We start from the raw sequence: 21,701 nt of genomic DNA, 5'->3' as shown, positions 1-21,701 counted from the left end.
GATAGTTACATGGATTTCAGCCAAATAAATCTGCCATATCCTTAAGACTGTGACTGGGGTCTTGCTCAGAAACCCAAAAGCTATCCGATTTGGCATCAGAGAGATGGCACAGGCAAACTGAAAGTGATGAAAGGTTCCCTTTAAAAAAGGAGCAAAAAGGTAGGGTGTATGTGGCACAAACCACTCCCTCCAATACTCATGTAGCTGCATCATCTTCTTGATCTCCTCAGGTATGGATTTACTTGCTCCACTCGGTCTAAACCCATTCTGTAAATATGTATGACCAGAACTGGCACAGTTGTGTGAACCAACCAATCAGTTCTGCTCATTGTTCCAGCCCAGTCAGTTTGGGTACTTTCAGGAGCATCTAGACAGACACTCATATTCATCTCCAAACTCCAAATCCATCTCCCTGCCTTACTTCAGTTGCCATTTGATAGCACTTGCAAAGGAGAGTTTGCCAATTTTGATGCAGCATTTTAACATAACAGCACCCAAGACATTTAAAGTGACCACAAACATACCTACAATCTGCCCCCCACAAACCGCTTGTACCTTCGGATAGCTGCTTTTAATCCAAGATCTGTCCTGGAGTCCGTTCAACGGATGATGCAGTTATTGTGCTAAACAACTTTTAAACTTGCAACCCTGTGTCAAATTGGGGTGGCCTAGAGCGTCCGTGCCCTAGGCCTGCACCACCTCCCCGCCCTCTTCATCATTAGGAACGCCCATAGGCAGGATATCGCTTATTCATCACTTGTCTGAACAATGCACACATGCTGGGTCGTCAAGGCATTCCTAAATGCTGAGGAGGGCAGCGAGGAGAAACAGAGGCTGTGCAGGCCTAGGGCATAGACACTAGGCCACTCCAACTTGACACAGGACTGTACGTTTAAAAGTTGTTTATCCAATGGTACAAACTGTTTGGGGGGGTCAGATTGTGGGTACAGAGTCACTTTAATATCAAGTAAAGGGTGGTAAGAGTTGAATGGACATTACGTCATCATACCTCGTTTGGGAATGGAGATCACAATTTCATTTTCTTGCTGAGAGACGCATATTGTGGTATCAGGTATCTCTGATACTATGTCAACCAACTCGCACACTCCATATTCTGTTACCTTCCAGTCTCTTGAAAAGCACCTGTTAAAACATCCAAAGTAGTATAAGAAAAAAAAAAACACGTGTACAGTATGAACCAACATAACACTAGATAGCATCAACTATAACCCTACTGCCTGCATACATTGCGAGATGACCAGTATCCAGTCTAACTTACCAATGATAAGCTTGTAAGAACTCTCTTACAATGACCTGTTTACTGGCCTGGGACTTCAGGAGCTTTAAAAGATCTTGGGTAAACCGCTTCACCTGTGCTCTGTGAGTTAGGGTCAAGAAGCGTTTTGAGCCCATACCAAGGATCTAAAATGAGAAATTAATACAAATTAGATAATACATGTACTACACAACCTGCTTTCATTCACCCCCAAGTGGTAAGCTACAAAAACAACCACTTGAGTCTTTCTACCAGAGAATAAAAGCAATTTCTACATTGCCAGATATCCCTCCAGGGAAGGACTTAGCCAGAGGGTGGCTCCTGTAAAGAGACCACCAAAACCATCATATCAGGTGGCCCTTTCAGTCAATATCCAACTCAACTTACAAGTCTAAGCATATGACAAGGGAAATACCAAAGCCAGGTATCCATCCACATACAGCAGTTTTACATATTTGAAGGGTATTATGTCTCTGACAAAACAGCCATCTAACAGGGTCAGCAGTTTGGAACGTCAATTACAGCTGACAGATTAACTAGAAATTTAGATAAATTGGTAAATCTATGCAGCTATAAGGAGCCATCATGTTTTGTACCAAGGCTGCCCCAAAAATAGGGCACCTTGAGAGGAGCATGGTAGTATACTTTGACCTCCTTTGAAAGTATTGTGGTACAAAGTAAAAATCCCAAAAATATACTACTTATACAAAGTCCTAAGAAACAGGAACCAAGAGGCTCAGAAATGAAGACGCACAGTATAAAAGTGCACAAGATGCTGTAGACATGCAATCTAAATGTAGATATGAATCCTGCCACATACCTGTAGAACATGCGGCACAGCCTCTAAAAGTTCCATCAGTTTGGAGTAGCCATAATCGGACACTCGGCACTGCTTTGCAAAATGATGATGATATGTTGGGATGAATTTAGAGACTGGCATTATGCAATATGGTTGATTTTTCAGTAGATCAATGACCTCTCGGCTGAACTGTATCAGCTGAGGATTGCCAACAGGACTTTTGGACCGCAACATCCAGGGATCTAAATAAAGCATCAAGGTGGAAAACGGTTGAGATATATATATTATTATTTTTTTTTTTAAACACGAACACACACAAACTCTAGAAATGAACGAGCTGAAAATAAGTTTTTTGTTTTTGTCAGAAGAGATGTGTTCTGTAATATTCAGGAGGTGAGATATGTCATTTGGATAGGCCCTACAATTATCTTATTGTGGGTTCATATAAGTGTAAGGCACAATAAAATTTATGAACCATAGTACCATGTCCACTATGGTACATCAAAATAACTTTATGCTGTTCTGTTATCTCCACAAACCAGTAATGTAATACAATTATTGTGAACATAGCCTTACTGCATGACTAGCTCTTTATTAGCTCTTTTAACAAAGTGGCAAATATAATATGTGCATAAACCAAAGTCAGTTAGGGAAAGAAAGGTTATACTTACCAGTATTTGGAGGTGGTGGTTTGTTGTGTATCCACTTGACAACCTTTATACCATTTTGTGCAGTTGCAATATTAACCCCTGGCACACAAGTGATCAGATGCTCTAGTGGCACTCCTCCTTGTCCTTCCTCCACTATATGCATAGCACTGAACTCTGCAGAATAGCAGTCAAGGAAGCTGAAGGGGGGGTAGAAAACAAACACATACAAAAGACTAATGAGTACTCCAGTGCAGGCGATACAAAACACACACGTTTAGGGTATAGGCACACATTACAGCATCCACACCATGGGCTTTAATGCTTAACACTGTACTTTGTCCATGCAGTTAGCACTTGCAAAACAATGTGCGGAAATTAACATTGAAGTGCATGTCAGTCGGTGCATTTGCCCTGTTATTATGTTAGACGTCTATGGGCTAAATTAGTTTGCCAATGTCTCCAAAGCAAGGCAAGTCATCTGACCCATAGAAGTCTGCTAACAGAAGAACAGGGCACATGCACATCAATGTTAATTATTATTGCAGCTTGCTTTGCAGAGATATCCTATATGCAAGTTGTAACTGCATGGACAAAGTATAGTGTCCTGACTGTATGGAAACTGAGCAGCAAACCCTACAGTGTGAATGCTTCAATGTGTGCCCATGCCCTTATTCTTTTACATGTTTTATGTGCAGCCCACCTGTATTCTTACCTTAGTAGGGGAACTGTGCCCTCGTGAGACTGAAGGAGGCTATGAACTTGAGGGGCAAAGATTTTCAAAGACTGGATGACATAGGGAATTATGTAAGTGTCTGGATCAAAATCATGCCTGCTGAAATAGAATAGAAATTATTGAGTACAAGGACTTCATTATACCAGCATTTAAGTCTTACAAGACCAAACCAGATAACTTCATTTTCATAAAAGACAGCACTGAAACAGAACATTTTCCCTTAATATGGCATACACAGTGGATAGAGACTGGCAAGACTGTTTTAAGAACCATTACATAGGGGGGTCCAAATGCTCCCAAAGGGTTAAGAAGAACTGAGCAAGTTAAACATCAAAATAAACAATTCTTTGCTTGGTACAAAAGGAGGAAAAACCTGCCGCCACCTTAGAAGGGGTATCCCACTTAATAAAATTTAACAGTGTTCAACCCCCACCCATAATTCAAGTTCGTTTGTTATAGGTTTCTATTCCATGAATTGGTCCTTTTGTCTGCAGCACATCCTGACTTATACCTTAAAGATGCAGAAAATCCTCACTTCTTGCTCCACATGGTCTAGGCCCCTCTGTTCCCCCCTCCCTTCTGACACCAAAGTCACATGATCTGTCTCTTCTGTTGCCAGGCAAGCTGTAACACCTGATCTGTAGCCCTGCCCACCACTGACATCACACCTGTTAAACTTCACTAAAATGGAGCCTGCTTAACTTTATTAAGTGTGCTATAGAGAGGTTACACTTAAGGGACCTGACCCAAGGCAACCCCCCAGCCCAATTCCCCCAGAATCTCAAAACTCACCACACTGCCCTACCATAAAAGTGGCATGGGAATAAACAGATATTGATACAGTATTTTATTTACAGTTTTAGGCTGGGTTCAGACTACGTATATTTCAGTCAGTATTGTGGTCCTCATATTGCAACCAAAACCAGGAGTGGATTGAAAACACAGAAAGGCTCTGTTCACACAATGTTGAAATTGAGTGGATGGCCGCCATTTAATGGCAAATATTTGCTGTTGTTTTAAAACAATGGCTGTTATATTGAAATAATAGCAGTTATTTACTGTTATATGGCGGCCATCCACTCAATTTCACCATTGTGTGAACAGATCCTTTCTGTGTTTTCAATCCACTCCTGGTTTTGGTTGCAATATGAGGACCACAATACTGACTGAAATATACACTCACCGGCCACTTTATTAGGTACACCATGCTAGTAACTGGTTGGACCCCCTTTTGCCTTCAGAACTGCCTCAATTCTTCGTGGCATAAATTCAACAAGGTGCTGGAAGCTTCCTCAGAGATTTTGGTCCATATTGACATGATGGCATCACACAGTTGCCGCAGATTTGTCGGCTGCACATCCATGATGCGAATCTCCCGTTCCACCACATCCCAAAGATGCTCTATTGGATTGAGATCTGGTGACTGTGGAGGCCATTTGAGTACAGTGAACTCATTGTCATGTTCAAGAAACCAGTCTGAGATGATTCTAGCTTTATGACATGGCGCATTATCCTGCTGAAAGTAGCCATCAGATGTTGGGTACATTGTGGTCATAAAGGGATGGACATGGTCAGCAACAATACTCAGGTAGGCTGTGGCGTTGCAACGATGCTCAATTGGTACCAAGGGGCCCAAAAGAGTGCCAAGAAAATATTCCCCACACCATGACACCACCACCACCAGCCTGAACCGTTGATACAAGGCAAGATGGATCCATGCTTTCATGTTGTTGACGCCAAATTCTGACCCTACCATCCGAATGTCGCAGCAGAAATCGAGACTCATCAGACCAGGCAACGTTTTTCCAATCTTCTACTGTCCAATTTCGATGAGCTTGTGCAAATTGTAGCCTCAGTTTCCTGTTCTTAGCTGAAAGGAGTGGCACCCGGTGTGGTCTTCTGCTACTGTAGCCTATCTGCCTCAAAGTTCGACGTACTGTGCGTTCAGAGATGCTCTTCTGCCTACCTTGGTTGTAACGGTTGGCTATTTGAGTCACTGTTGCCTTTCTATCAGCTCGAACCAGTCTGCCCATTCTCCTCTGACCTCTGGCATCAACAAGGCATTTCCGCCCACAGAACTGCCGCTCACTGGATGTTTTTTCTTTTTCGGACCATTCTCTGTAAACCCTAGAGATGGTTGTGCGTGAAAATCCCAGTAGATCAGCAGTTTCTGAAATACTCAGACCAGCCCTTCTGGCACCAACAACCATGCCACGTTGAAAGGCACTCAAATCACCTTTCTTCCCCATACTGATGCTCGGTTTGAACTGCAGGAGATTGTCTTGACCATGTCTACATGCCTAAATGCACTGAGTTGCCGCCATGTGATTGGCTGATTAGAAATTAAGTGGTAACGTGCAGTTGGACAGGTGTACCTAATAAAGTGGCCGGTGAGTGTACGTAGTGTGAACCCAGCCTAAAACAGAAGCAGATTGAGCCAGCAATGGGCAGATACTTGTCAGCTGGCTTTGAGGAGCAATGCATGCTGGGAGATCAGGGTGGATAAAAATCAATGATTTTTTTAAAAAAAATCAAAAAAATCGGATTTTTTTGATTTAAATCGGATTTTTTTCAATAAACTGCTTTTTGAGGAAAATATTTTACCATCCAAAGGTTCTTCCATCATGAGATAAAGCTGAGTTGTTTAACTCAGTAGAATAAAGGCTGTATATGTTCTCAAATGTTACAACACAGAGTTGAGAAAAAGACCTTAACCTCTTAAGGACATATGACGTACCGGTACGTCATATGTCCGCACTTGCACTTCAAAGCGGGGCCGCGCGGCGGCCCCGCTTTGAAGTGCCGCGATCCCAGGTGCCGCGAGTAGCCCGGGACCGCTGCTATTAGCGGGCACGGTCTGATCGCCGTGCCCGCTAATTAGCTAATCGGAGGCAGCTGTCAAAGTTGACAGCTGCCTCCGATTACCGGAGGCAACGTTTCCCTGGTGTCTAGTGGGGGAGATCGCTCCTCCAGGACCTTGTCCCGGAGGAGCGATCTCCGTTACTGATGCCGGCCGGGGACGCGTCCAAGATGGCGCCGTCCTCGGCTCGGCACTCGTTCGTTTTCGGCTGCAGCAGCCGAAAGCAAACGAGTGCCGATCTCATGGATCTCTGCAGCATATCTATGCTGCAGAGATCTCAATGAGAGATCCAAGTGTATATACTAGAAGTCCCCTAGGGGGGCTTCTAGTATATGTGTAAAAAAAAAAAAAAATAAAGTGTTGTTAATAGTAAAAAGCCCCCTCCCCTAATAAAAGTCTGAATCACCCCCTTTTCCCAGGTTTTAAATAAAAGTAAACAAATAAATAAATAAACAAACATGTTTGCTATCGCCGCGTGCGTAATCGCCCGAACTATTAATTAATCACATTCCTGATCTCGTACGGTAAACGGCGTCAGCGCAAAAAAATCCCAAAGTGCAAAATTGCGCATTTTAGGTCGCATCAAATCCAGAAAAAAATGTAATAAAAAGCGATCAAAAAGACGTATATGGGCAATCAAGGTACCGATAGAAAGATCACATCATGGCGCAAAAAATTACACCTCGCACAGCCCCATAGACCAAAGGATAAAAGTGCTATAAGCCTGGGAATGGAGCGATTTTAAGGACCGTATATTGGTTAACAACGGTTTGAATTTTTTACAGGCCATCAGATACAATATAAGTTATACATGTTATATATCGTTTTAATCGTAACAACTTGAGGAACATGCATAACAAGTCAGTTTTACCCCAGGGCGAATGGCGTAAAAACACATTTCCCCCAAATAAAAGAAATGCGTTTTTTTTTTCAATTTCACCACACTTTGAATTTTTTTCTGGTTTCGCAGTGTACTTTATGCAAAAATTCAGCCTGTAATTGCAAAGTACAATTAGTGACGCAAAAAATAATGGGTCATGTGGGTTTCTAGGTGGAAAAATGCAAGTGCTATGACCTTTTAAACACAAGGAGGAAAAACCGAAAACGTAAAAACGAAAATGGGCCATGTCCTTCAAGGGTTAAAGAGTCACTGTCGTATTTTTTTTTTTTTTTGCAGAAAATCAATAGTCCAGGCGATTTTAAGAAACTTTGTAATTGGGTTTATTAGCCAAATCTGCCATTATCTGCATGTAAAAAGCCTTTTCCCAGGTCCCCCCCTCCTTCCTCTTTTTCATCCACTCTGAAAAATCTGAAAATTGTGACTTGTTGCAGGAGACGTCCCCTGTCTGCTCTAGGGAGAGGGGAGGGGGGAGGAGGAAGGAGGGAGTTAGCCGGCAGCAGAAAGCAGATAACAGAGGATTACAGGCACGGAGCTGGGTGACAGCTGTAATCCGAGCTCAGACACTGGTGATGGTCAGAACAGATAACGGGTGAGGGATTTGTAGATTAACTCTTTGTTGTCCTGTTTTGGTCTTTTCTTTAGCTCTCTCCATAGGAGAACAATGAAGACAGGGGGGAGAGCTTCAAACTGCTTTTTCATGATAAAAATGCATTTTTCGGATAATAAACCCAATTACAAAGTTTCTTAAAATCGCCTGGACTATTGATTTCTGCAAAAAAAAAATTCACGACAGTGACACTTTAATCCTATTGTTCTACAAACCTATGAATACAGAATCATCCCCTTCAGTACCAAGTCCAAGAAGTTAGACAATATGTTTCTGATTGTTTGGACTATTTTTTTTTTTTTTTGTTTAGCCAAATTAGTTAACATGGATGTTTGTTTAAGCAAATAACGTATGCTGTAATGTTGTTATTGTTTCAGTTGAATAAATCCATTTAAATTGTTATTAAGTTCAGGATTATTTTTCTCCTTCCTAAGTACAACAGAACAGTGGTGTCCAAATATGAATGATTAACCCATTAAACTGGGGAGAAAAAAGTAATATAAAAAGTGATTCTAAAAATCTTCATCTACTTGCATGTTAAAGTAGCAAGAACTAGTTTAGGTAGAAACTTTGATTTAAATCACTGATTTAAATCAAGCCTTCCAGACTAGTGATTTAAATCGTGATTTAAATCGTGATTTAAATCAGTTTGATTTAAAACAAATCCACCCTGTGGGAGATTCCCAGGTAGTTTCCCAGCCAGCGCCATCTTTGATATAGACTGGCTTTTAGAAAAACTTGTAGCTCAGGAGCACACTAGCTACAAAGATGAGATAAGGTTCAAAGTGCTCAGGGGGACTTTGTAAGACCAGCTAGGTTTGAGAGAATTTTAATTTTTAGCTCTTTAGTGGAACACCCCTTTAACCATAAAATCAAATGTATAGAAATATATAAAATCTGGAAGATACTGGCACTGACTATACTATAGTACATAAATAAGTGCTTAGTTTCAGGAAGGACAAATGGCGCCATCTTCATACCAGAGTTTCGTATCAGTGCAATGCAGTCTGCAGACAGGATCATGATATTCCAGCTCTTCAAATATCACAGGACTACAGGTTGCTGAGGAACCATCATGTGACTGAGAAGACCCTAATGGACTTTGTCTTGCCTGAAAGCTTGGTAAGAGACACACCAATCTACCATTTCCCTGGTCACGGATGGTAACAGTATCTGTTAATCTGTACAGATCTGACACAATCAGCTTGTGTCCAAACCTAGGTAGAGAAAGCAAAATAGTAGTAAATGCACAGATAGAAGAAAAAAAAAATGCCCAAAATGCATTGCATTATTAAACTTTGAACCCCACCGCTTTGAGTGGGGCTGTCCAGCAATACAAGATAACGCTATTAGATATGACCGGACCAAAGAGACACTAATTCTTATCATAAAAATGTATGGAAGCTACATAATTTAAAACTAGAGGATCCATTAAACAGATACCACATTATTCTATGTATTATGGACACCGACTGACAATACCAGTCTAACAATATATCAGGGAGCTCCAGTGATGTCACTGTCCCTTAATGTACACTATGACACATTTTGCAAGAACCAAGGTTCCTTAAAGGGATTATCCAGGATTAGAAAAACAAACACACATCTACTTTCTTGCACCAGCCTTGTCCTCAGGTTGTATGTGGTATTAACATTCAGCTCTATTTACTTCAATAGGACAAGAATAGAGCAGTTTCTGGAAGAAAGCGACCATGTTCTTCTAGACAACCCCTTTAAATGTTGTGTACTAAATTAGGAAAGCAGATCCTAAGATGTGTCGGATATTAAAGTTCAGTCATAGTCCCTTCAACAGAGCAGGGCTTCAAGACATACTCTGTTTCAGCACTGTTCTTGGAACAAAGGAGCTATTTTCTAAGCATGAAAAACCCCTGTAACCTGCTTTGAGCTAAAATCTCTAAATATGATGAGCAAATAAAAGGAAAGCTGTACCACCAGGTACATCCTCTTGAATTTAACACATCCATAGAACGATAGAATTTAACACATCGATTATCCAGCGATACCGGGATGTGCTGAAGCACAGAAGGTTTGCCGGCCCGCCCTCAGTGGGAGGGAATTCCCTCCCCTCTATGACGCGGCTCCATTGATCGTTACAGAGCAGCGTCATAGAGAGGAGGAAATTCCTTCCCACTGGGGGCGGTCCGGCCGACCGCCGGTGCTTCAGCACGGCCCGGTACCGCTGGATAGAAGGCGCCGTATACACGGGAACCAGGCCGCGGTTCGAAAAACGGACCTCAGCACCTGCTTCCCCATGACAGTGCCGATCTATCAGTGTGTTAAATTTAAGAGGATGTACCTGGTGGTGCATACTCTTAAACCCCCCCCCCCCAAGCCATGTTTTTCCAATTCACTTTTCCGCTCTATAACCCCTTTAAATGAAAATGTAACACTTACTTTTTCTCATAGATTTCTGTAAATTTAAACAAAGGTAAGCAGCAGGCGGGAGCATCTTGCAGGATAGAAATTGTTCCAAAGCTGTTAAGAAAAGAGACTGACTAGTAGCAGACCGCAGACACAATCAGCTTGTGTTCAACCATTCATAGAGGAAACAATCATTATGCAAACAGCATAAGAACAGAGCATATTACCTGAGCAATGAGAGGGATTTATTGGCTGCCCCTGTAGCCAAGGACACCTGGATTCTCTTGCTTCCTATCTTGTATCTATGTAGACTGTTGACTGCACATATTGCTTCCTGGAGATTCTCCATCTGTACTGTGGCCCTTAACTGATAGTCTGTATGAGGGCTGAGCTCAACATGTTTTAACTGACAGATACAGGAGGAGAAAAAAATAAAATAATCAGAGATGCAACAATGTATGTGTACAGAATATGGTCTCATAAACTAGATGGGGCAGTTCGAGTCTATTCACGCGTCAGTATATTTCTCACTCCGCAGACTTAAGACCGCCATGGCCTCACTACAGCGAAATGGGACTACTCTTTCAAGTTTGCCTGCTTTATAATGATGGCGATAATAGATGGCATGGTTCTAAAACCATGCCATAAATCAAAAACTACACAAAGATGGATATCTACCTTCCCATATCTGGAAAATATGTCACGCAAAGTTTGAAGCAGCTCCTTTCTGGACCTCCTGTAATCCAGATTTCCAATTTGAATATCAGCACCATTTGCAAATGGATCAGCAGATGGATCAGTAGTAACAGTCTGATTAGTCAGCAGGGGAGATGAACAGTTGGAAACACTAGGGGACAAATTCCTTGGGGAGAAAAAAAAAATAATTAAAATGTGCCAGACACAAAAGTTTTAACTGGCTACATTTCCAAAAAGTAAAAAAAAAATATATATATATAAAATACCTTGAAGACCATCCGCTCTGAGAAGATCTAACAGGACTAAGTTGCCTCGATCCTGCCAGTTTACTGAAAGCAGATGGATTACTTATTTGAAAAGCTGTTTCTTCTTTTTCTGGTTTCTCCACAGGAGAGTCAGAAATTTTTCTAATGACTGGGACCTCCCGCCTAGATAACCAATAAGTAGAGTTAATATAAAGTAGTGTCAAAATGACTTTTAAAGTAGCAATGAAAAAGTGGTTCCGACAGACGCTGCATTCTGGAGGTCTGGAAAGGAAAGTTTATGAGCAGATTAGATAAAAATGAAATTAACGGATCATAAAAGGACTGAAGTCAGTAAGGCAGTCAGATTTTTATAGAATGTTGTAAAGGAGTAAACCAAATTTAACTCTAGCATAGATAGGAGGAAAATAAGTCACTGCAGCAGCTCCTCTCCCAGGAACAGAGAATCAGGCATGTTTAGAATGGCAGGTTATATGAAGGAGTCCATGCAATAAATATTGTTGGGCTGAATAAGTATACTACTATCTTTTCCAGCTTTACAGTCCTACTAAATGACCAAATTAAACATGGATACAAGGAATTCTCAACTGAGACTTAAAAAGTGTACCTGCTGTTATCATTAAAAAAAAAAAAAAAAAAAAAAAAAAATTTGTCAGGTCAGACACAAATCATAAATTTTGATCAATCCAGGTCTGAGTGTTCAGACCCATACCAATTGTGAGAACAAACCGGGACAAGACCTTACTGCAGGGAAATGTGTCTATAGTTCCGTAAACTCGTCATAGCCAGACTCGTGTAATACAGTGCTGGGAGAGGACGGCACTTAGGGTATATGCACACAGAGTAATTCTCACAGAAAACAGTGTGGAATCCGCCGCACACACCTCCACACTCCCACTTGAAATTCCACCCATCACATAGGCTCCATTATGTGCTCGGGTGGATTCTGTCGTTCACCCAAAGAAATGACATGTACAGTGGAATCCGCCCAACCGTAGAATGGAGTCTATGGAGCCGGGGGAGAGGGAGGCGGAAGTGATTGGGGATGAGCGGCGGATTCCACACAGTTTTCAAAGAGAATTACTCCGTATGCATATACCCTTATTGTGGTCTTCTCCTGGCTCGTTCTCAAGATTGGTACGGGTCGTCAAGAGTTATTTTTATAATAACAGGTACACTTTAACCAACTATTCCTGCACACTACTAATCAACGAGCACTGAAATTTCTTTAAGAACAATCTTCTGTCAATTGAGTCCTACCTCTGAATAGTTTTAATGGTCTTCTCTTCTGTTCCAACACTTTTTGTGATCACAGACACATGGCTGGAACCAGAACTGCCACTTTGAGATACAGCGTTTAATTTCTCTCCATTTTTCTTCCTCTCTTTCTCTTGAGGGTTTCCATTTGCTCTGTTAGATGCTTTGGACTGCATTTGGCACAGCTCCTGGGATAGGAAAAGCAAAAGATATATAAAATTCAATCACATGCATACACTTGTACTGTAATTTGATTGTATATAAAGAGATGGATGCTACCACAAAGTACCGCTAATCCAATGCAGCAGTGGGTTTAGTTACATTTGGACAGGGGCAAAGGGTTTTATTATAAGTTTCCTTACATTTATGTAAAATGTTTCAATAACATACTACCCACAGCAAAACACCAGCACCTGTTAAAAATGATTGCAGTAAACTTTGGTACTATAATATGGCTGCAAGCACTGGCTTACCTGCAGACTTTTCACATTTGAGCTTTTGTTCGAGCCATGAGCTGCCTTGTTTGCAGAAGCTTTGGCATTTGATGGTGGGTCATGCTGATCTTTAGCAGCAAGGCACAGCTTGGTATTCTTGTTCACTTTTTTGGGAGACTTTGATTTGTCCCCGTTGCTGCAGCTAGCATTTTTTGCTTCGGTTACCTCTCGATTTTTAGGTGCAAAGGAAACTGTAATCCGGTTGCCAAACACATCCTCATTCTCCATGCGTTTCTGAGCCCGCTCCGCACTCTCTTGATTAATAAAGCGGAGAATGGCGCTGCTGCCCGATAAGCTCATCACTTTCCCTCCACAGTTATCAGAAAGGCGTCGGAGGCGGTTGCTGATACTTTTTGCATCTCTGTTTGTTGGCAAGTTATATACATATAACAGAGTATGGCACTGCTGCAAGACAGCAAAAAGAAGACAAATGATAAAAATGTAAGGTAAGAGGGGGATTAGGAGAACAAATTACACACAAACAGGATGAATTAGTTTTAGGTTAATTTCATATGGTAGGTCAGTATACTACATTAGTATTTGAAGGCCAAAATTAGGGGTGGATCTCAAACATAAACAAGTCACAAAGTTTTCTACTCCCAATGTAGTTCTGGTTTACAAATACTCATGCGATAAAACGGCCTAAGGCTAAGTTCACACAGCGTATATTTTCGTAAAACCACGGCCATTGTACAACAGCAGTGATTATTACGAAAATATACGTGCCTTTGCTGCCTAAGGGATCCCAGCTGGATAGCATACAAATTAAAGGACAACTGCGGCGAAATTTTTTTTGGGCTTATTTAACACACATTACAAAGTTATATAACTTTGTAATGTGGTTAAATACCCGGTCTCGCCCCCTTCCCCCACTTTCCGACTCCCGACCCCCCACCCCGGAAGTTAAAGAATGTATACATTACCTATTACGGTCGTCACTGTCCTCTTCTCCCGGGCGGCATCTGGTGACGGGTGACGTCAGAGCTGGGGGGCGGTCCGGGTCTTCTTCCTCTTCGGCGTCTTCATTGAGAGTGAATGGGAGAGAAAAGGCTGCTGGTGCACATGCGCACCAGCAGCCTTTTCATTGGCTGGAGCGCATCACATGGCTTCCAGCACATGCGCACCAGCAGCCTTTTCATTGGCTGGAGCGCATCACATGGCTTCCAGCTTGCTCAGCCCTGATTGGCTGATCTTGCTGGAAGCCATGTGATGCGCTCCAGCCAATGAAAAGGCTGCCGGTGGGCAAGCGCACTGGCAGCCTTTTCTCTCTCATGGACCTGGAAGGCGGAGGCAGGTGACGGTGAGGCGGACGGCGGGCGAATGGAGTGGCGATAGTCACCGGAGGGATGGTGAGTATGGTGTCTGTGTGTGTCTGTGTTGGGTTTTTTTTGGGGGGTCCCGCCAGAGTTGTCCTTTAAGTATACGCTCTGACCGGGATCCCTAGCAGCGCCACAAAAAAAAGTGACATGTCAGTTTTCTGCGGCAGCTATTCAGTGAATAGCGGTCACAGAAAACCCTGTCAGTGCACACTATGGAGCAAGCGGCTGCAGCCACAAGCTCCATAGTGTGCTGTGGGGAGTTCTGATGCGGGTGCGCATGGATGCGCCCGCATCAGAACTCTGCGTCCCAAAAGATCATCCGGCTGGTACTGCAGTATCGGCTGGGATGATCTTTTCAGAGACCGGCTGTTCTGTGACAAGGCCGGGTCACACAACGGCCAGTCTCTTACGCTGTATGAACATAGCCTAAGGATGCGTTCAAACATACAGGATTCGCAGCAGATTTGAAGTCGCAGATTCAAAGCAAATCAAATCTGGGCCATCAAATCTGCTGCAGATCCTGTACGTGTGAACACACCCCAAGGCTGGTTTTTCAGTAATTCGGACAGTCATATTACATCTACAAGTCCTAGCTTGATCACAGGTCTGATAGCCCTAACCAAAAGCATCATTAATCCCTATAAAACCAACAGCTAGGGGGAAATTGGACCTGTGGTTGGGCTGGGACTGTATGAGACTAGACTGAAAGTTTAAATAAGAACTTCCGGCAATGTAATTAACTCTCCATAATATTGTGGCTGCATTCAGTAAGCAACAGTTGCAGAAGTCATACTAAAAATATGGTACCTGTGGTTTTAAAGGAAGTCTAGGAGGAAGGTCTGTAATAAACTCTTCAAAGGGGATGAGCTCATGTGCATGGTGAAGCAATGCTTCAGAGGCCTGGTTCTTGTGCACGATAATGATATGGAAACCGTGGCGGTGCCGCAAGTCACTTATTTCCAGAGCAAAGTTAACATCAGCTTTACACAATGGCAAGAAAAAAAGAAAATAAAAACAGAAAATGAGTCAGTTGTGGAGTGTCATCGGGAATTATACAATAATAACTGGACATGACAGGTAGTTTATTTTTTACACTTACTGGAAACCAAAACCACAGTGGCTGGAGATGTGTGCGTGTCTGCAAACCTCCTCAAACTCTGCCTAAGCTTGTCATCTGCAGCATTTTTTGCTGTAGCATTAATGTGGGCAACAGTAACCTGTTAAAGACAAAAAGTGATCTTTTTAAACACACTAGTAAAGCACTGCTGTTATCGGCCACTGACAACTGCTAACTGAAGAAGACAGCACAGACGGTCACTCGTTAAAAGGGAGAAGAGTCAGTCTCGTCTCACGATTGTTCGGTATTACAACCCAGACGTGAGTCACAGAGCCAGCGTTCTTACCTGACAATTATTAAGTTCCTCAATGACTTCTTTGTTTTCCTTACTGATATCACAAACACAGATGAACTCTGCCTCTCTGCGACCTTTAAAGAGCCGTTCACGGATGCGTTTTACTACGCTGACCGCTGAACGGCCACTGGGAACAGAACAGTTTTCTATGTCCCAAAACACACCGATAGGTGGCAGATTTTCCTGCACCTGTCCAGCAAGCGACAACTCTGGGGATCCTGCAAGTGTAATTGTTAGAAGAAAAATCAGAAGAGTTTTTTTTTTTTCCCTTTAAAATAATGAATTTCAGATATTGATGAAACCAACCATATTTTTGTGATGCTTTACAGAAGTTTTTAGCTAGTAGAATTGCTGCTTCCTTCATATTTCCTTGTGTTCCACAGCCATTGCATACAGGAAGAACAGATGTCTGGGTATTTGGAGGCGGAATATTAGGCCAAATTTTATTTGCATCGGCTACACCATTATCTGTGGGCTGTAAGTGACAAGGGGGAAAAAAAAAACATCAAGTTAACAAATTGGCTGAAGTGATGATATATGGCCAGAGGTACACAACCTCAGGAAGACTAAGGGTGCCTTCACACCTACCGGATTCGCAGCGGATTTCACGCTGCGGATTCGCAGTGGACCCGCTGTGGATCCAGTCCCATTCATTTCTATAGAGCACATTGACATCCCGCTTTGAGTATGTGCTTTGCCTGCAGCACTGCCGCCGAGATCATACATTACCTGCTCTGGCGACATGGCTGCATGTCAGGCTCCCGGCTCTGATACCGCTCAGCCAATCAGCACCACTGATTGGCTGAGCGGGATCGGAGCCGGGAGCCTGACATGCAGCCGCAACGCCAGAGCAGGTAATGTATGATCTCGGCGGCAGGGCTGCAGGCAAAGCACATACTCAAAGCGGGATATCAATCCCGCTGCGAGTATGTGCTCTATATAAATTAATGGGACTGGATCCGCAGCAGATCTCGCTGCTAATCCGCAGCATAAGATCTGCTGCGGATCCGGTAGGTGTGAAGGCACCCTTAATGATTATGAGATAAAAAATGGAGTAGCAGCACTGACCTAGCACTGCAGCCTCACACTGTCTTTGCAGGAAACTTCAGCCAGTCACACACTGTGTAGTAAAAGATATAAAGGGGCTGCAGTGCAGGACTAGCGCTGCTACTAGAGACAAGCAAAGCAATTCGTTTGATCTGCGCTCTGCTCATCAAGCTGCCAGCCTTTCAGCACTGCTCCCTGCCGCTCAACCTCAGGTGCTGGGGAAAAGCTGGATTCAATTCTGGGAAACTGGGAGAAGTTCCCCAGGGTTGGATCCAGCTTTTCCAGCATCCTGGGAGGAGTGGCAAAGAGTGGAGCAACACTGAAAGGCCAGTGGCTTGATGAGCAGAGCGCAGATGAAATGAAGCGCTTCGCTCATCTCTAGTCGCTACTTCTCCTTTCTCAGGATCATTTAAGTTGACAAAAGGTCAGCCCTCACAAATATATGATATCTTACCCTTGCAATATTTCTTCACTTAATACGACTTGAATACTTAATGAAAAAATGAAAAAATAAATAAATATCACCCACAATGAATTCTCCATGTTACTAAATTCTAGTAAGCATGGGGGACCCCAACAGCAGGACCCTCACCCAACTAGAAAAGACAACATTCGGCATACAACCACTTGCTAAGATGGGGGGGCCCAGGCATCATTTTGTCTGTTGGGTGAGGCTTCAGTAGAAAAAGTTGGAGAAGCGCTGGCCTAGAGTACCCATGACCTAGGATTACAACGCCCCTCCATAAAAAAGTTAAAAGGATACAGTGATACACCACAATGGGAGATCCCACCCCAATGGGAGATCCCACCCCATCATAATGGGAGATCCCACCCCATCATAAAGTGATGACATATCCTACCAATACACCATGGTGAGATGAACATAGCTCTTTAAAAAGGAAAACACAGTACATTAGATTCCTCAACCTATTACTTTGTGTGTCAGACATTGTTTACATTACAAATGCAATCGTTAATTATACAGCATTACATTGGATCAGAAGGGATCCTATAAAACCTATATTTTCAGTGGCAGATGCATGAAAAACATGCTCACCTTTTCCAAGCAAGCGTCACAAAAGGAAGAGCCTTTGAGAAATACAGAAGGTGCAGTGTTCAGATGGAGAGAACCCGTGCAAAAGTGTGATAACATTTCAGACTGTGCAAGGTGTTCCTTTAAAAGTAGTGTAGGCCCATTAGGGAAGTCTGAGTAAGGATAGTATCCTGAAGTCCCAAAGGATGGAAGCTGAAATTTGTGGAGGTCACCATGAAACCGGTTTAAGTGCACATTCGTACAGCAGGGAACCGCGTGAGGAGGGTGAAGGTGGCAGGGAGAGAGGCGTTTTTCCATACAGACATTTGAGCAGTTGGGTGTGCGGCTGCTGTATGGCCCTGAGGTAGCCATTTTTTTGAAGGGACTTTCTGAAGCTAAGGGTAGAGCTGGGGCTACCTGACAGGTAATTGTGCCAGCAACGTTTTTGTCCAGAATAGGTTTAGGCTGATTAAAACCACTCCCATTAAAACGGACACCAGATGTGCAAAAGGTGCCATTAGAACAAAGTGCACAACAGCTTACTTTGGGTCCAGTTTGAAGATGGATTGTCTTTATGGGAGGAGGTTGGATTTTAGAGAGTGGGAAGTTAGCTGTGCGAGGTAGGAGTGGGGGTGGGGGAGGTGGTGGTATATCTTTCAGCTCCACAGTAGGTCTAGCGCTCGCCATGTGGTCGTTCTGTAAGCAAAGAAGAAAAAAATTACTAGAGGAGACAAATAGCAAGCAACTCACTGGTGCAACACTGCAAGGTGTATACAGCAATACATACACAAGAAATTATATAGCATTTTTATTTAAAGCAGTATTTTATGTATATTTAAAATATGCATGCATTATATCCTAATCACCAAAACTGTGATATAAGTAAAATTACAGATCCAACACAGTCAATATGTTGATTTATGACTGTCAATAGAGAACAAAATATACAATGTATTGTATAATAAAGTCATGTACTATTTACAGGAGGATGTCTAAGCTTACCAGGTAGAACAGTCACATCCACCCCCATGAGTTACACTTTATGGCTGGGTTCACACTATGTATATTTGAGGCTGTATTTGTGAGGCTGTATAGCAACCAAAACCAGGAGTGGATTGAAAACACAGAAAGGCTCTGTTCACATAATGTTGTAATTGAGTGGATGGCCATCATTTAATGGCAAATATTTGCTGTTATTTTAAAACAACGGCTGTGGTATTGAAATAATGGCCGTTATTTACTGTTATATGGCGGCCATCCACTCAATTTCAACATTGTGTGAACAGATCCTTTCTGTGTTTTCAATCCACTCCTGGTTTTGGTTGCTATGAGGACCTGACATGAGGACCAAATACTGCCTGAAATATACATAGTGTGAACCCAGCCCGAAGCAGAAAAACACATTGCTTCACTTCTAAGGCTTTGTCTACACACCGTAGAATAAAGATAGAATACGGCTGTAATTGAGAAAAATACAGCCATATTTTTAATAAAATAATCTGCTCCATTATGGGAAATTGGCCGGCAGTCCACACCGTATAGATTAATGGCTGGTATTTATTAGGACCGTCCAAATAATGCAAATGATTATTATTTACCACCTGCTTTTGCAAAGTAAGGGCCCTATTCCACCGGACGATTATCTTTCGCTTAATAGTTAACGATTAACAATCTCATAACGACCGCTATTGCGAAAGACCTGAAAACGTTCACTCATTTCCATGGAACGATAATCGTTACTTATTATCGTATTTGCGATCGTTTTTTTTTCTTCGCTATTGCGTTTGTATGTACTGCAAACGATCGAACGACGTCTTATTCAATGCGAACGAGCAACGATAAAAATAGGTCCAGGTCTTATAAAGCGATCAACGATTTCTCGTTCGGTCGTTAATCATTAACTGCATTTCAACCGAATTGTCGTTTAGATTCGAACGATTTAACGATAATCTGAACGATAATCGTCCGGTGGAATAGGGCCCTAAGAGACCTCTCTGTCTGTCAATTATCCCCTCCAAGCGCCCTGACAGGCAGAGAGCCGTGACTAAATACGGCCGGGGAGCCGCCCAGATTACTACTTCCCCGCCTCTGCCTGTCACGCATCCGGGGGATTAAATTGCTTTTTTTTCGGGTATACAGCTATTGCTGCAGCCGCGGCCGGTACGTGCTGCGGCTGCTGCCGGAGCTGTATACAGCGGTTCAGAGAACCATATCAGCCCAATTAGGCTGATTGGTTTCCTTTAGGCTGCATTCCCACGTTCCGTGATCCTGACGGATCACGGACGTGGAATGCATGTACCGGAGTCCCCCCGCGCCCGGACAGCATCTGTAATTAGATGCCGGGAGTGGGGGAGACTGTATTCATAAGCGCCGCGCTGTAGTAACAGCACCGCGCGGCTGATTCATTACAGCGCGGCGCTTATGAATACAGTCTCCCCCGCTCCCAGCATCTAATTACAGATGCTGTCCGGGTGCGGGGGGACTCCGATACTGGCATTCCACGTCCGTGATCCGTCAGGATCACGGAACGTGGGAATGCAGCCTTAGGGTCCATTTACACAGAAAGATTATCTGACAGATTATCTGCCAAAGATTTGAAGCCAAAACCAGGAACACACTATGAACAGAACAGGTCATAAAGGAAAGCGTGAGATTTCTTCTCTTTTCAAATCCATTCCTGGCTTTGGCTTCAAATCTTTGGCAGATAATCTTTGTGTAAATGGACTCTTAAGCTTTTATTTTACTGTGTGTGAACCTAGCCTGAATGTACGTTTATGTGAGTGTAGGCGGCAGGGACAGGATCTTACCGGTGTCTCTCCAGCAGCAGGTAATGCCTGATCAATAGCAGAGAAGCAATTTGAGAGTTTCCATAACCAGGGCTCAGCATCCTTATCCTGCCTCTGTAGCCATCCAACAGACTTACTACAAAGGTTCACCTTCTCATTCCCTTCCATCATACAGCCACTTGCAGCACTTCAGCATCCTATACCGTTCCCTTTCTTTCATTCTTCCTTCCCTTTGAAACAGACAATGGAGAAAACCATTAACATTTACTTTGTTCCTTACATAGACCCAACATATTCTGCAGTGTTAGACATTTTTACTCCCATCAGTTTCTGTCCTTAAAGCGTAACTGTCATTTCAGGGCAATTTTTTCGAAAACATTAAATATCAACAGTTCAAGCGATTTTAAGAAACTCTGTAATAGGTTTTATAAACCAAGTTTCCTTCTGGACTGAAAAAGCAATCTGAACTTTAAACCAAGCCATTGTAAGGTAACTACTGTTAAGCACCTGCAGTCCATCAGGAGCAGGGTGATAAGCGGCTGTCACAGGAGATGACTGAAGCAGTTTGCACTCTAAATATCTAAATAGCTCAGTGAACACTCTTATTAAAAATAAACAAACAAAGTTATCAGGAAAAACACTCCAGAAACAGCACCACACCTTTCCACAGGTCATATGTGGCATTAAAACTCAGTTCAATAGAATTACAGTATCTCACAAGCAGGAGACAAGACTGGTGCAGTTTTAAGAAACCAAAAAAAAAAAAAAAGTGAGCTGTTTTTTTCTAACCCAATATAACCCCTTTAATGGGCTAAAAAGGGTTGTGGATAAACGTTAGGGGAGAAGCCAAGTTCCCTTAACTTACATTCCACATGGTGTAGTCAACATCTGCAAAACAGGATAGGTGAGGTGACATAAGATAAGTGCATGTGACAGCGGGCATCCCTGGCAACACAGAGCAGGAGAAAGCAAAACCGATACTTACACACATCTAGTGAGAAATGAAACTACACACCAGCCAATGACTTCATTTTAACCCTCTGACCCATTAATGGCCTTAAAAACACTTTTTTTTTTTTAATATATTTCAATCTCCACATTCCAAGAGCTGCAGTTCCCAGTCACATCTTTCTGGAAAGAACTGAGGAGGAGGAAGAAAAACGAAAAAGGAATTTCTGCTTTGATG

General features: G+C 42.7%; 1 protein-coding gene across 4 annotated transcripts in view; it reads right to left on the bottom strand.

Annotated features, from left to right (window-relative positions):
• The window catches only part of MARF1 (meiosis regulator and mRNA stability factor 1), a 43,433-nt gene that overhangs the window by 11,737 nt on the left and 9,995 nt on the right, over positions 1-21,701 (bottom strand). For 2 of the 4 annotated variants that reach the window (XM_069983691.1, XM_069983693.1), the window contains exons 2-19: positions 20,537-20,745; positions 17,754-18,425; positions 15,956-16,124; positions 15,641-15,867; positions 15,337-15,454; positions 15,045-15,217; positions 12,898-13,323; positions 12,428-12,612; positions 11,171-11,332; positions 10,887-11,070; positions 10,436-10,614; positions 10,242-10,322; positions 8,807-9,043; positions 3,438-3,557; positions 2,747-2,922; positions 2,097-2,317; positions 1,280-1,422; positions 1,010-1,143 (exon numbers count right to left, since the gene is read on the bottom strand). In XM_069983691.1, the coding sequence (XP_069839792.1) occupies positions 1,010-1,143; positions 1,280-1,422; positions 2,097-2,317; positions 2,747-2,922; positions 3,438-3,557; positions 8,807-9,043; positions 10,242-10,322; positions 10,436-10,614; positions 10,887-11,070; positions 11,171-11,332; positions 12,428-12,612; positions 12,898-13,323; positions 15,045-15,217; positions 15,337-15,454; positions 15,641-15,867; positions 15,956-16,124; positions 17,754-18,425; positions 20,537-20,686 (3,757 nt within the window). In that variant the 5' untranslated portion in view covers positions 20,687-20,745. The remainder of the gene's footprint in view (positions 1-1,009; positions 1,144-1,279; positions 1,423-2,096; positions 2,318-2,746; positions 2,923-3,437; positions 3,558-8,806; positions 9,044-10,241; positions 10,323-10,435; positions 10,615-10,886; positions 11,071-11,170; positions 11,333-12,427; positions 12,613-12,897; positions 13,324-15,044; positions 15,218-15,336; positions 15,455-15,640; positions 15,868-15,955; positions 16,125-17,753; positions 18,426-20,536; positions 20,746-21,701) is intronic. The other 2 variants (XM_069983692.1, XM_069983694.1) reach the window with 2 other exon arrangements.

This window comes from Dendropsophus ebraccatus, chromosome 9 (assembly GCF_027789765.1).
Source record: "Dendropsophus ebraccatus isolate aDenEbr1 chromosome 9, aDenEbr1.pat, whole genome shotgun sequence".
NCBI lineage: Eukaryota > Metazoa > Chordata > Amphibia > Anura > Hylidae > Dendropsophus > Dendropsophus ebraccatus.
The sequence above is the reverse complement of the archived record's forward strand: the minus strand, read 5'-3'. Positions and strand labels throughout refer to the sequence as shown.